Below are 15,351 nucleotides of genomic sequence, written 5' to 3'. Positions count from 1 at the left end.
TTAAGTAGGTAGTAAGGAATATTTTTAAATTTTTTTAAATTTTTTTGGTGAATTACCAGCTGAGATATTGAAGGTGCGGCATCTCTCCCCATGCGGCATCTCTCCCCTAACCACCTTATATCATGTTGATGTTGTTAAAAACAGAATAAATTTTAATATTTTTCGACAATAGGTTCAACATCACAATTTTTTCATTGAAATAACAACCATACGACGAATTACGAATAGAATGGAACTGTGGCGAATCGTGTTCTTCTTACCCTTCGTACTTGGAGCTTTAGCTTTGGATACAGAATGGTGGAAACACGCGACTATTTATCAAATACTACTGAGATCATTTCAAGACAGCGATAGCGATGGAATCGGAGACATCCGAGGATTAATTTCCAGACTGGATTATTTGGTCGAGATTGGAATAGATACCGTTTACATGATGCCATTTTATCCTGCTTCGGGCCACGATCACGGTTACGATATTAAAAATTACAAAGAAATAGATCCTGTCTATGGAACGATGGAAGATTTCAAAGAGTTGATGAGGGAAATGGAGTCTAGAGGTAACAAAGTTTTCACCACACTGCAGTCTCAAGAAACAGATTGGTATTGTCTTCTTACTTAGGTATGTAATTCAATCGATATTTTCCCCATAGGTTTGAGTTGTTTGACGGATTTGGTGATCAATCATACCAGCGATGAGCACGAGTGGTTCCAAAAATCGATAAAAAAAATTCCTCCGTACACAGATTACTATGTTTGGGTTAATGCAAAAGGATACGATACTAACAACAAACCTATTCCACCGAATAATTGGGTACGAGTTGAATAAAAAAAATCTTCAGTTCAACGCCTTATTAATTACCTCCTTACTTACCTAATTCTGTTTAATGAGTCAGCTTAATTCTTTATTTTCACATCTAAAATTTCAGTTCAGTATGTTTGATATGAGAATAGATGGTAGTGCTTGGACATGGAACGATCAAAGAAATCAATTCTATCTGCATCAAGCGAACGTACAACAGCCAGATTTAAATTTAAGAAACGAATATGTCAAGTTAGAAATAATTGTTAGTTGATCGGTTCTGAAGTCAAATTTTGGGTTTACTCAACTTCAATAATATGCCAACTAAGGGATTTTTCAATCGCATTCAATCTTTGCAGGATATAATGACACACTGGTTAGAGAAAGGAGTCTCTGGATTTCGAGTCGACGCACCCATGTATTTTATGGAAGATGAACAACTTCGAGATAATCTGCCATTAAGTCCCGGAGCTACAGTTTTCACCATGTTTTCAGAATGCGAACGTACTCTCAATCATCCAGATACATTTAAATACTTACACGAATTGAACGTGTTTCTGCAGCGATATGATCGAGAGAATGCAAAACCAATACAAACGTAACGTGACGTTTATACTCATAGAATAATTAACCAAATCAAATTTTACAACAACAAATTTTAAATTCCTACAACAGATTTTTACTGGGAGAAACATACGGACCAATCAATAACGTCATCAAGTATTATGGAACAAAGAAATCCCCAGCGATCCATTTGCCATTAAATTTTCTCCTCACAGGTTTAAAAACATACCTGGATGCTCGACAACTTAACGATTTCCTTCACACTTGGCTCGACGCTGTACCTGAAGACATGCCATCAAACTGGGCTGTAAGCCACATCGTATTCTCAAAGAACCATACATGAATTCCGCTTTAAAAAAATCATTTTGACCATAAAAATTCTTTATTTCCTTTACAGTTGGGCAACCATGATCAAGGCAGAACAGCAAATCATTTAGGCGTAGAATACAGCGCAATTATGCTAGCTTTGGGCACCCTGCTGCCAGGAACGTGTTCGCTTTACTACGGAGAAGAGCTCGGCATGGGGCAGAACAACCTGGTCAAGAAGGAGGACAAATACAATAGACTTTTTCATCGCACACCGATGCACTGGGACGATACCACGAATGCTGGTAATTCAAGTTTTCAAACTCAATAAACCCTACCTACATCCTTTGTTAGTACCTATTACCTACCTAATCTTATCAGGTTTCACCACTGCAACCAAGCCTTGGCTACCGGTGCACCCGAATTACTGGCGTTACAATGTTCAAAGCCAAAGAAACACCGAGAACAGCATGTTGAATTATTTCAAAGACTTGATGACTCTTCGACAAACTCTTACAGCAATGTATGGTGATCTGAAATTCTATATTGTATCAGAATGGGTATTAGCATTTTCCAGAACTTACCAGGGAAATAGTTACATCATTGTAATGAATCTGGGAACAGAAAATGAACCAATTGATTGGCCCACTGAGATGAATAATCTTCCAGCAACATTGACTGTGGCAGCTTCCAGTCCTAATTCTTTGTACAGAAAAGGGTGAGCATCGAGGCATCGTATTTAGCTTACATGTGTAGTATTTTTTTTGCCCATTATGCATCGAGATTGACGATACCCCTTGTCTATATGGTTTTAGATTCAAGATGGAAACAACACCAGCACAGTATTCTTTGAGGCCTCATTCTGTTCTTGTACTGAAATCTGATACAATTATTATTTCATCATAGAGACAATTTGTTTCATTACTTTATACGACGACGTGCTAATTTATGTATTCACACCTAGTTCAGCTTTAATCCAGCCGATTTTCAAGAGCACCAACCGATATTCTTTTAATACAGAGTGGCCCAAAAGTCAGTATCCTGATTTACGTTTTAGTTTTTCTTTGAAAAATCAAAAAATAAGCATCCTAGAAAAAAACTTACGACATCACGTCGATTCAAAATTTAATTCTCTACGTACAACTTTGGTTTCACGAAATTTTTTTTGGACACTTCCTTTCGCCTCCAGATCGATTTTTGTGGCTTGATGATTTTCATGAAAAAATTTTCAAAAGTTCATTTCTAAGAGTTGTTTTTCTTAAAAAAATCAAAAACTAAGCATCCCAGAAAAAAACTAACGACATTACGTCGATTGGAAATTTAATTCTCTACAACTTTGAGATCGTGAAATTTTTTTTGGACGCTTCCTTTCGCCTCCAGATCAATATTTATGAAGCTCAGTTGGCAAATTTTTCGAAAATTTTAGTTTTTTGCAAAAAAAATTAAAAACCAAGCATCCTAGAAAAAAACTAACGACATTATGTCGATTGGAAATTTAATTCTTTACAATTTTCCTCGACGTAGTTTATTCGTAGGATGCTTCTTTTCATCTCCAGATCAATTTTAATGAAACTTAGCTTGCAAATTTTTCGAAAATTTTAGTCTTTTGTAAAAAAATCAAAAACTAAGCATCCTAGAAAAAAACTAACGACATTATGTCGATTGGAAATTTAATTCTCTACAACTTTGTGATCGTGAAATTTTTTTTGGACGCTTCCTTTCGCCTCCAGATCAATTTTTATGAAGCTCAGTTGGCAAATTTTTCGAAAATTTTAGTTTTTTGCAAAAAAAATTAAAAACCAAGCATCCTAGAAAAAAACTAACGACATTATGTCGATTGGAAATTTAATTCTTTACAATTTTCCTCGACGTAGTTTATTCGTAGGATGCTTCTTTTCATCTCCAGATCAATTTTAATGAAACTTAGCTTGCAAATTTTTCGAAAATTTTAGTCTTTTGTAAAAAAATCAAAAACTAAGCATCCTAGAAAAAAACTAACGACATTAGGTCGATTGGAAATTTGATTCTCTACAACTTTGAGATCGTGAAATTTTTTTGGACGCTTTCTTTCACCTCCAGATCGATTTTAATGAAACTCAGTTTGCAAATTTTTCAACAGTTCATCTTTAAAAGTTTTGGACCCTTGGTTTTTTGACAAAATAATAATCAAATAAGAACATGGATCCTCAATTCGGTTTCTACGGATCAAGTCACCCCCATCTAGACACTTTTCAGGATAATTTTGGGTGAAATTTGAAACATTCAAGTTTTTCACCTACCTACAAGTGAAAAGACTCATTTCACAAACAACCTGAGTATCAAATCTGCGAGTAGGTTTGATGTGATGTGATTGTGAAGAACGAATAACATTCAAATGGTAACGAACGATTCTAGCCAGCATTGAAGCAGGAGGTGCTCAATTTGAGCACCTTTTGTGATCGTTTATTTCTTTTTTACCATTGTTTTACCATTGTTATAGTTTTTTAAAAATATTAGATTAAGATTTTAAATTTTTGGCAAATTGCCAAATGGAAATAAAAAAGTAAAAAAATTGAATTTTTTGAAAGTTCATTTCAAAATTCCCAATTGCTAGAATGTCATTAGTTTTTTTCTAGGATGCTTAGTTTTTGATTTTTGTCAAAAAACCAAGAGTCTAAAATTTTTTGAGATGAACTTTTGAAAAATTTGCAAACTGACTTTCATTAAAATCGATCTGGAGGTAAAATGAAGCGTCCATAAAAAATTTCATGATGATAAAGTTGTACAGAATCAAATTTCCAATCGACGTAATGTCGTTAGTTTTTTTCTAGGATGCTTAGTTTTTGATTTTTTTTACAAAAGACTACAATTTTCGAAAAATTTGCAAGCTAAGTTTCATTAAAATTTATCTGGAGATGAAAAGAAGCATCCTACGAAAAAATTACATCGAGGAAAATTGTAGAGAATTAAATTTCCAATCGACATAATGTCGTTAGTTTTTTTCTAGGATGCTTAGTTTTTGATTTTCTTGCAAAAAAGTAAAATTTTCGAAAAATTTGCCAACTGAGCTTCATAAAAATTGATCTGGAGGCAAAAGGAAGCGTCCAAAAAAAATTTCATGAATACAAAGTTATAGAGAATTAAATTTCCAATCGACATAATGTTGTTAGTTTTTTTCTAGGATGCTTAGTTTTTGATTTTTCAAAGAAAAACTAAAACGTGAAAATCGGGATACTGACTTTTGGGCCATTCTGTATTGTATATTCAATATTCATGTTCACAATATCACAATACCAAATAAATTCAACTTCATTTTGCAACAATACATAATTATGACATCGATTTTTTTATGCATCAAAATGGTTTAGACAGTTTTTGGTACCTATACTTTTTGAAAATTTGTAATTCTCAAAGTGGTTTGAAACCGGTTCTTATATCAGCTCCAAATGAAGGTCTCCACTTCAACTTCGGCTTTTTTTGGGGGGGAGGGGGGGAAGCGAACCTTTTTTGTAATCACTGGCAAAAAGAATACATAGGTACGTACTTCGATGTCATTTTTAAGAAATAAAATTTAGCAATTTTGGGATATGGCGAAAAATCGACAATTTCTAGCACCTTTTAGCAGAAAATGAGACATTTTAATAATGGCAGAAAGCGATATTTTAAAAACTTCAAAAATACTAAATAAGCAGCCCTTCATCTATCCTCCAGGTGCACCTTTCAGCCAAAATTTCAATCTGACAAGGGAACGTCTTGAGGTGTTACACTCCGATTTGAACAGAACCACGATTTTTGGAAAGAGCATAGTCTAAAACCACCAAAACCAAATGTTCAGCTGCCCTAGTTCATTTTTCGATTTTTGGCGAATTTTTGAAAATTCAAAATTGACTGTTTTTGATGATTTATGCTTTTTTTTAAACGTACGTACTTGATCAATAAAAATGGTCAAAATAAGTCCCAAAACTAATATTAATTACTCAAATCCAAATTTCACTATTTCCAGCCATTCTGGAGCCTCCAGCGCGATTTTTCAATTTCTCCAGAATTTTGAATTTGCTCCAGAATGCGTGAATATGAAGTTGGGCAACTAAAAATCGAGTTGTATATTACACTCGACCTGTTTAACTAGTTTATCCACATTTGAGCCAATTTTGAGAGTGACACCTAAAAAGTTGCTTTTAGACCAACTTTTTTCAAAATTAAAAAATCCAAAAAATCAAAAGATAACCGTTTGTGAGGAAATTTTTGAAATTTGCGCGAATCGCTGTATTTCTTCAAGAACTAACCCCCGGAGCGCAAATTCTACCATTTCCAGCTGTTTTGGAGCGAGAGAGATACCTCAGAAAACCACTCTTGAGGTGTCACTTTCAAAATCGGCTCAAATGTGGATAAACTCGTTAAACAGGTCGAGTGTAATATATACAACTCGATTTTCAGCTGCCCAACTTCATATTCACGCCTCCTGGAGCAAATTCAAAATTCTGGAGAAATTGAAAAATCGCGCTGGAGGCTCCAGAATGGCTGGAAATGGTGAAATTTGAATTTTGGTAATTAATATTATTTTTGGGACTTATATTTTTATCGATCAAGTACGTACTTTTTTAAAAAAAAAAGCATAAATCGTCAAAAACAGTCAATTTTGAATTTTCAAAAATTCGCCAAAAATCGAAAAATGAACTTGGGCGGCTGAAAATTTGGTTTTCGTGGTTTTAGACTATACTCTTTCCAAAAATCGCGGTCCCGTTCAAATCGGAGAGTGACACCTCGAGAGGTTCCCTTGTGAGTGAAGTATTAGGTAAAAATGAAGGTCTCCACTGAATTCGGTCAAAATCCTCGAACATTTTCTTCAACACTCTACCCTCCTGGTATTTATGGAGCTCGGATACGAGTAAGGATGACTTTCATTATTGATCTTGGAATTTTATTGCCTCAAATAGAAAAACCGTTTCATCGCAGTAACTTTTTTGATTCAAAAATCAGAAACATTCCACGTTCCTTTCCAATTCCAGCTCATTACTCAAATTCCTCATGCCCCTAATCAAACGCAGTATTGATTGCAAAAATCATAAATTAAACGAATTTTTGTATTGTCAATAATTTTAAGACATACAACCTTCTAACTAGTTCAAGAGTTTAATGAGTCAACGCGGTTCTAAAAAAAACAACTCAACGAAACCAATTTTTTATGTAAGTATTTATTAATTTTTTCTAAAATAAAAAAAAAAATATCAACAAGTTACCACACAAAATTTACCTTATTTTGTACATGCAAATTAATTAAAACTAGTCCAGTAAAAACAAGTGTCAATATATACATAGATACTAAATACTATACACAAGATTAATTCAAATGAATAATTTCACCATTATTCAACGTTTAAAAATCAAGGTTTTTTATATTTGTACAGAGTCAGTCGATTTTGGAAATCATTCAATTCATCAACGTTGTCAACTACAGTGTTGATAAATACACGAAACGGTTCTAAGCCGAAGATACTTATACGAGAAATAATATGATTATTTTCATCGGCAAAAAATGATCGCAGTAGCTGCTGCTTGAAATTCTTCGCTGTTCGCACTTCGCGCCAACAAAAGTCCACCAAATCGTTCAATTCGTCGAACTTCCCCAAACTAAGTAAATCGCTACACAAGAGACGCACATTTTCACTTTCAGCTAAAACGGTATCCTTGAACTGTGCAATTTCTTCTTCGTTTTTGAAGCAAAGTTTCATTATTTGACCCAAATCTTTACTTCGGGTGCCTTTGATCAAATGAACCCAGCAGTTACGCCAAAATGCGCTCCTCTGCTCAAAAGTACCACAGGAAATAATATTCAACAGTGAGCCAACGAAACGTATAAATATATAACCAAACATTCGTTCAAAAAACCTTGTGTTTGATAAAACATCTTTGACTATGGTTGGCTTTAAATTAGGCGGGATGCTGTTGAAAATTTCCAAACTATAGCAAATCTTGGGTACCATAAAACCAGGGTATTCAACTGTTTCAAGTTCTAACATGTTAACAACCAGTTTCTTGAGAGTGCTTTCGTTCATTCTGTCTCTAATATACCACCACGCTGGTAAAACTAACCAGTTATTAGGGTTTCGAATTTTCAACAGCTCCAGTATCAATAGGTCACCATTTGTATTTGCAAATTCATCGAGCTGTTGATCGTTCAGTTTTGATAGCACGAATGTAACTGCCAATTTTGTATCACGCTTGCAAAGGTCTATGATTTTTCTCATTTGATTTTCCACAGATACGCGATTCCAGAAATACTCGAGAGATGCTCTATTCTCAACCATGTGATGGTCAAGCATAACTTCATCTACAGATCTGTTTCCTCGGTTAGGTATCTTATTCGTTTCATTTCTGAGACAGCATATCCAATAATACAATTGCGGGCAATCATCAAAGTCTATACTATTCAAGTCGAAACTCTCACATACAGATGGCCAAATTCGTCTGATATCATCTTCGAAGAAGTACGTACAAGCAATAGTGAATTTTTCAGCATCGCCGAGTCCATCACAACGCATCATACGTTTGGCTGTTCTGACAAAGTCGATAGTGCCATTGTAATCGACGATGAAATCGTCAAACACTTTCAAAACTGAATTTTCATGGTTGCTGAGCCATGTACACGCTGAAAACCCAAATCTTCCTACATATACATCGATAAAATCATAAATTGCCGATGGCAAATCAGGGAGCACAGTTTTTGACAAGATAAAGACCAAACAGAGTGGATCAAATCTTTCCTTGGTGCCGTTCATTCTATTGCGACAGATTTCCAGGCTGACGGCGATGGCAGATAGTTCTTTCAACGAGATGGGGGTTGGTTGAGCAATATCGTAGACGACGGGCGGTATTTCAGCCATCTCGATGATTCTTGATTCAGCACTGGCACAAATTCCAACCTAGAAGAATCGTAACGAGCGAATTAATGCGATGAAGCGTGCAGCTGGCGGGTTATGATTAAAGAAAATGAAAAAAGTTATGTTTGAGTACAAAAAAAAAAAATTCGGATTATCACATGTACCGAGAGGTCATCAAACAATGCCAAATGACGCAAACCCGACATTTTTTCGATTTTTTTTTTTGGGGGGGGGGGGGGGAGGCGAGAAGGAGAGCTATTGGGCTTCAAAGTTCTCCAAAATGGTCGAAAACAGAAACTTTCAATTCAATTCCAAATTGCTCCAGTTGTACGCGGTATAGAATTTTCGATATTTTTTTTCAAATTTTAGTACTTTGAGAGGTTAATTGACAAATCATATCAAAATCAATGTTGCCACTTTCAAAAACCTAAAAAAATTGATTTAAAAACTTATAATTCAACTATAACCACGACGTCCGCGAGTTGAAATTCTGAAAGAATTCTCAGTTTTAGTCTTTTTTATGTAGAATAACATTATAAAAAATTAGACGGGCATTTTTTTTTTTCATTTTCGAGAAAAAAAATTACAAGTTTGGCATTTATTGCAAAAATACCACTAGAAACCTAGAAAAATGAATATTTCTGAATTTTTGAAATATTTCACTATCAGGGTGTCTATTTATGTCTGGAAGTGATTTTCCCTGACTTTTCCAGGTTTTCCAGACCAATTTCTCCAATTTTCCAGATTCTTGAAGAATGAATTACACATGTGATCAGGGGGGGGGGGGTCAAATTTTTTCAAACATCACGAGCTCTAAATATCGTTAATAGATCTACAGTTGTGTCCTTTTTTTCCTAGCGTGACTGTGTGCTCAATAGAGTGGCCCTTATTCAAACTTGGTGGGATTTTTTTTTTTTTGTTTTTCAGTGGGAAAAATCAAGATTTTAACGTGCTGAGCTCAATCAAAGCTATCAAAATTTTTAAAAAGAGAGGCGTTTTGTTAAAATTGTATAAAAAAGGGAAACATTTCAGCGCTAAAGAGCGAGATTTATTAATGATAATGATACTCATAACTCATAAGTTGATAAAATGCAAGACTTCAATAATTTTTGCAAAAAACAAGACTTTCTGGGAATTTGGAAATTTATGACAAAGACCGACCATTTCATGTCAACTCAACCAACGTTTTTGGGTCATGTCCTTCGATTTCGCTCAAATTTTTTTTTACAATATCTACCCACTCAGTAAGTAAGAAAGCCGCAATCAGTTTGGTCCCAGCCCCCTCAGGGGGCGGGTGGGGGGGGCTTCCATTATTTTCACATTGTCTCGAGGTACTCAACTTCAGCAGCCCATTCCTCCAAAACTATGATACTTTGATCAAAACTGATTTCACAGTTCGAAAGGGCATTATTTTGAACTTCTTAAGTATTTTGAAATTTTCAAAAGTTGAAAGTTGAACTTTCAATTTGAAAGTTCAAATTTCAAAATGGCGCTGTAAGTGGGAGCTACCATTTAAAATTTTGAAAAAATTTCCATAGATGTACATTTTGATACTTTTTCGAAATATTTAGGTTTCGAGATGGAACTCTTGACCGGGGGGGGGGGAACACCCCCACCCCCAACTTTAGGTGAAACTTTCGAAAGAAAATCTGGGGCATGTGATATATCGAATTGTATGTTTTCGGCGACGCTGAACACGAATATGACGTCAGATTTTTGATTGGACCCGTCCATGGCCCCCTGCACCTCCCCAAAGGGGGTAACCCAAAAAAAAATGGTAACATTCGTGTGACACATGAAATAGTAGATATGTTTTCGATATCGCTGAACACGAATATAGCCATAGTTTTTTAAATCGACCTCACCCATGGCCCCCAGAACCTCCCCCAATAGGTAAAAGTCCAAAAAAATTGTTGGGGGCCGTGAATGAGGTCTAATCAAAAATCTATTCGTGTTTAGCGTCACCAAAAACATATTATTCCATGTGTGTGATTTTCTTACTTTCGACTCTCGGGGGCAAAAATTGGGGGGTTTCGATTTTTCGAAAATTTTGGAACCGCCATTTTGGACCTACCCCTTTGAACCCCGCTAAAAAGCTTTTTACAGTTTATTAGTATCTAAAAGACCTCCATCCTACCAAATTTTGAGCTCAAAAAAAATTTTTACCAGTACTCAAAAATCCAATTTTTTCAATTTTTTGTAATTTCGATATTTTGGAAACCCCTGGAAAACTAGAAACCTCAAAAGTAGGTCGTGATTTCTGGGTGAGGATTTTTGAAAAAGTGTCATGTCACATCAAAATGGGTAAAAATTTCGTTAGAAACCAAATACGTTTTTCAACGAAAACGTGAAACATTTTATACCTATATAAATTGAGTAACTTTTGTGTCGTGTAACCTGTTAAAATGACTTTTGTAATTTCGGCAGAAAATCAAAATTTTCCATCTATGTTTTGTGCATTTTTGAAAAATTTAAAAACCCACCACACAGTGTTTCGAACTCGCGATTTTTGGAATTTTTGAAAAAATGTCACGCAACTAATCAAAATCATAGGTTAAAAATTCGCGAAAAATTCCAAAATATTTCAACCGAAATTCTTGAAATGGAACACGATTATGTATATTTTTAAAAAAAACTATTCAAGACCTATCAAAATGAGTTAAACTTTTGCTTAAAATTCAACCATTTTGAAAAAAATGGTTTTTGAACATTTTTTGAAGGATTTACAGCTTAAAAGTTGGTCACGATTTTCCGGATTTTTCGAAATGGAGTCGCATGACCCGTCAAAAGTTCAAAACTACTTAAAATTCCGGCAGAAGATCTAAAAAAGAATTTCGAACACTTTCAAAAACGTTTAAGCTTGAATTGGTTTAGGATTTTTTGAAACAATATTTCGTGAAATTGAAAGTATTTTTAGCGTTTTTTTAAAAACAGCATTATGCAACCCAATACCCATCAAAACGGATTGAAATTTTGGCAGAAAATAATCTATCCAAATTTTTTTTAAGCTTTTCTGAAAAATGTTGAGCCAAAATCTTCGCCACCTTTTTTCGGTATTTTCGAAAAAAAATGCCACGTGACTTTTAAATACAGATTAACTCGAGTATACTATTCAAGTATGTACTTATGAGGCTAAAATCGACATTTTCATTCGAAGGATTTTCTGAACGAGAGTAGGTATTTTTAAAAAATTAACACCGTTTGAATTAACAGATTTCAATCAAAATCTAATCTGTTCTCAAAACATTCCTATTTATCAAATAAAATCAGTTTATTACATATTTGTGTCGTACTTACTTTCGTGTATAACAATCGTAGTCGCTTACAACAACACTACTGACTACTGAGCGAACCGCTTGAGATCGGATTTCAGCCTTTTATATGTATGTACCTGCCGAAGAATGAAATTAACTTTAAAATCTTCAAGTGAAAAAAGTTCAATACATTTTTCGACACAATAATTCACATTTTTTCATAAATAATCTTTTTAATGTCTATGAAGCCTAATTGATGTAAAAAATCGTTCACAATTAATTCCAGAAATGAACTATACACCTCCCTCCCCTCCAGGTACAGCTCAATTCGACATGAACGTGTACTCAAATAAACATAAAAAAATATAATGAAAAATCGGGATAAATTATAAAACAGACGAACGAAATCTCTACTAAAATCAACATAATATTATGAATAAAAATCTCCCGATTGGCGATTACGATTAAAATTATACAGACGATGAGATAAATCACTGAACATGCGAAACAAATTTAGTTGTTACCCTATCCCATAGAGGAAATCCTTACTACGCCATTCAATAAGGGCCATGCATGGGCTATGCCTCACCACAATCATCATCATCATAACCGATCTTGCGATATTATATCTCCTATATTAATATTAGGTACAAACTAAAGCATTTACAATAGAACATACAACTACATACCTCAACGGTGACAAATTTTTGACGAAAAATATCCACAAGATGCGAATTGCGAACAGGAACAACGGACAATTTCATACGTTACACGTGTTACACAATATAACAAAAGTACAAAAGTCTGTATTTAAAAATGCACCGATTTTAAATACCAAAACTAAAATTCACGTCAACCAACGACAAATGTTCGCAAGATACACGAGAAACGACACTCATTCATATAGCATTTGCACATGAGGACTGCGAACAATCAAAGTACCTACTTCAATTCAATTTTTAACAACCATTCCCCAACGACTACGTGCAGGACAAGGACTGAAGGAAGACTGACGACAGTGACGACAACAAAATCCTCTACAGGTCGCTACAGGCCTACACCGACCGGTTCGGTTTGTTACTTTGTATCAAGTACGCAGAAATACTACATGATAACTAAGATGATAACGCAGCCATTGCTGCTAATTTCCCAGAATTCCTTCTTTACTGTTCCGACAAACAGCAACAGATGAAAAACACTACATAGCAATTCGACCGAAATTTTTGCGTCGCAAGAAATTCAGTTGGCTTTCTCTAATTTGTGGTAGTGAAATGTCAAAAAATACACTCTTTGGGTTTTCGCAATTGCCCAATGAGGGTGGAGGAGGGACGCCTGAAAACGTCAAAGACCAACTTCTTAAGGATTTTGAAAAAAGGTGACGCGACAAATAAAATGGATAATGTAGAATTCGCGAGAAATTCGAATACAGGTAAGCATAGAAACAAAAAAAATGTTTCTAGGGCAATTTTGAACAATTTCGATCCCAAAATTGGGAGATGCTTATTGGAATTTTGAACAAGGGTCAGACGACCTATCAAAATTGGTTGAAAATAGTGATATTTTTTGGCAACTTCTGGCAAAAAAGCGAAACTTTCGAGTACCTAATTTTTGAAGTAAGAAAAACACAATTTCTAACAGATTAGTCGAAAAGGCAGCATTTTTTGGTAATTTTTGAGAAAACATGAGAATTTTGGGCAAATTTTGAAAATTATTGTGCTCGCAAAAATTGATATTTTTAAAAAATGACTCATCTCACAAGTTAACCTCTTGAGGTGTCCGCCTCCGTTTTGAACGGGACCGTGATTTTTGGAAAGAGCATGTTCTAAAACCTCCAAAACCAAATTTTCAGCAGCCCAACTTCATTTTTTGATTTTTGGCGAATTTTTGAAAATCCAAAATTGACTATTTTGGTGATTTACTTATGCTTTTTTTTTAAAAAGTACGTACTTGATCAGTAAAAATGTTCAAAATGAATCCTAAAACTGATATTAACCACCCAAATCCAAATTTTGCCATTTCCAGCCATTCTGGAGCCTCCACCGCAATTTTTCAATTTCTCCAGAAATTTAAATTTACTCCAGAAGACGTGAATATGAAGTTGGGCAGCTGAAAATCGAGTTGTGTGTCATACTCGACCCGTTCAACGAATTTATCCACATTTCAGCCGATTCTGGAGAAGACACCTCAAGAGTGGTTTTTTGACCAGCTTTTTTTCAAAATTAAAGTAATACAAAAACCAAAAATTTCCCGTTTACGAGAAAATTTTCGAAATTTGCGCGAATCGCAGTATTTTGTCATGAACTAACCACACGAGGTCGAATGTCGCCATTTCCAGCAATTCTGAAGCCTCCAGCGCAATTTTTCAATTTCTCCAGGGGCTCCAGAAAGGCTGGAAATGGGGAAATTCACCCTTGCGGGCTTGATTAATGACGAAATACAGCGATCCGCGCATTTTTCGATAATTTTCTCGCAAACGGGAAGTTTTTGATTTTTGGATATTTTTATTTTGAAAAAAAGCTGGTCATAAAACCACTCTTGAGGTGTCCCCTCCAGAATCGGCTCAAATGTGAATGAATTCGTTAAACAGGTCGAGTATAACACACAGCTCGATTTTTAGCTGCCCTGCATCATATTAACGCCTTCTGGAGTAAATTGAAAATGCTGGAGAAATTAAAAAATGGTTCTGGAGGCTCCGGAATGGCTGGAAATGGCGAGATTCGCCCTCGTGGGGTTTTTTTGGACGAAATACAGCGATTCGCGCAAATTTTGAACATATCCTCGCAAACGGGAAACTTTTGATTTTTTTGGATTTTTTATTTGAAAAAAACTGGTCAAAAAACCACTCTTGAGGTGTTCCTCCCAAAACCGACTCAAATGTGGATAAACTTGTTAAACAGATCGAGTATAACACACAACTCGATTTTTAGCTGCCCAATTTCATATCCACGCCTTCTGGAGCAAATTCAAAATTCTGGAGAAATTGAAAAATCGTGCTGGAGGCTCCAGAATGGCTGGAAATGATGAAATTTGGATTTGGGTAAATAATATTAGTTTTGAGACTTATTTTGACCATTTTTACTGATCAAGTACGTACTTTTTTTTAAAAAAAGCATAAATCTCCAAAATCAGTCAATTTTGAATTTTCAAAAATTCGCCACAAATCTAAAAATGAACTTGGGCAGCTGAAAATTTGGTTTTGTTGGTTTTAGACTATACTCTTTCCAAAAATCGCGGTCCCGTTCAAATCGGAGTGTGACACCTCAAGAGGTTCCCTTGTGAGTGAAGTATCAGGTAAAAGTGAAGGTCTCCACTGAATTCGGTCAAAATCCTCGAACATTTTCCTCAACACTCCACCCTCCTGGTGTTTATGGAGCTAGGATACGAGTAAGGATGACTTTCGTTATAGATCTTGGAATTTTATTGCCTAAAATAGACAAATCATAAATTGAACAAATTTTTGTTATTTCCAAAGATTTTTGGACATACCTACAAACCTTCTAACCAGTTCAAGAGTTTGATGAGTGAACGCGGATTTAAAAAAAAAAACAACTTAACGAAACTAATTTTT

General features: G+C 35.0%; 2 protein-coding genes across 2 annotated transcripts; one reads left to right on the top strand and one right to left on the bottom strand.

The window, feature by feature from the left end:
* Window positions 1-229: 229 nt before the first annotated feature.
* LOC135848413 (maltase 1-like) lies at window positions 230-2,575 on the top strand. Its single transcript, XM_065368316.1, has 8 exons — window positions 230-557; window positions 651-811; window positions 927-1,064; window positions 1,159-1,397; window positions 1,475-1,670; window positions 1,761-1,974; window positions 2,051-2,387; window positions 2,485-2,575. The coding sequence occupies exons 1-8, from the start codon at window positions 230-232 to the stop codon at window positions 2,573-2,575; spliced, it is 1,704 nt and encodes a 567-aa protein (XP_065224388.1).
* Window positions 2,576-6,834: 4,259 nt separating this feature from the next.
* Window positions 6,835-12,951, bottom strand: LOC135848821 (uncharacterized). Its single transcript, XM_065368852.1, has 3 exons — window positions 12,473-12,951; window positions 11,827-11,920; window positions 6,835-8,571 (listed from the first exon to the last, which is right to left on the bottom strand). Exon 3 carries the CDS (start codon window positions 8,530-8,532, stop codon window positions 7,033-7,035), a length of 1,500 nt encoding a protein of 499 aa, XP_065224924.1. The 5' UTR covers window positions 8,533-8,571; window positions 11,827-11,920; window positions 12,473-12,951; the 3' UTR covers window positions 6,835-7,032.
* Window positions 12,952-15,351: the final 2,400 nt, after the last annotated feature.

Source organism: Planococcus citri, chromosome 5, assembly GCF_950023065.1.
Source record: "Planococcus citri chromosome 5, ihPlaCitr1.1, whole genome shotgun sequence".
Classification (NCBI taxonomy): domain Eukaryota; kingdom Metazoa; phylum Arthropoda; class Insecta; order Hemiptera; family Pseudococcidae; genus Planococcus; species Planococcus citri.
Note: the sequence above shows the minus strand (reverse complement) of the source record. Positions and strands in the feature narration are given on the sequence as shown.

Excerpts from the sequence above, each read along its gene's own strand:
- LOC135848413 (XM_065368316.1), top strand. The coding sequence starts at position 230 with ATGGAACTGTGGCGAATCGTGTTCTTCTTACCCTTCGTACTTGGAGCT. Across the intron at positions 1,398-1,474 it reads AATGCAAAACCAATACAAAC|ATTTTTACTGGGAGAAACAT; the intron begins GTAACGTGACGT and ends TTCCTACAACAG. Across the intron at positions 1,975-2,050 it reads GGACGATACCACGAATGCTG|GTTTCACCACTGCAACCAAG; the intron begins GTAATTCAAGTT and ends TAATCTTATCAG.
- LOC135848821 (XM_065368852.1), bottom strand. The coding sequence starts at position 8,532 with ATGGCTGAAATACCGCCCGTCGTCTACGATATTGCTCAACCAACCCCC.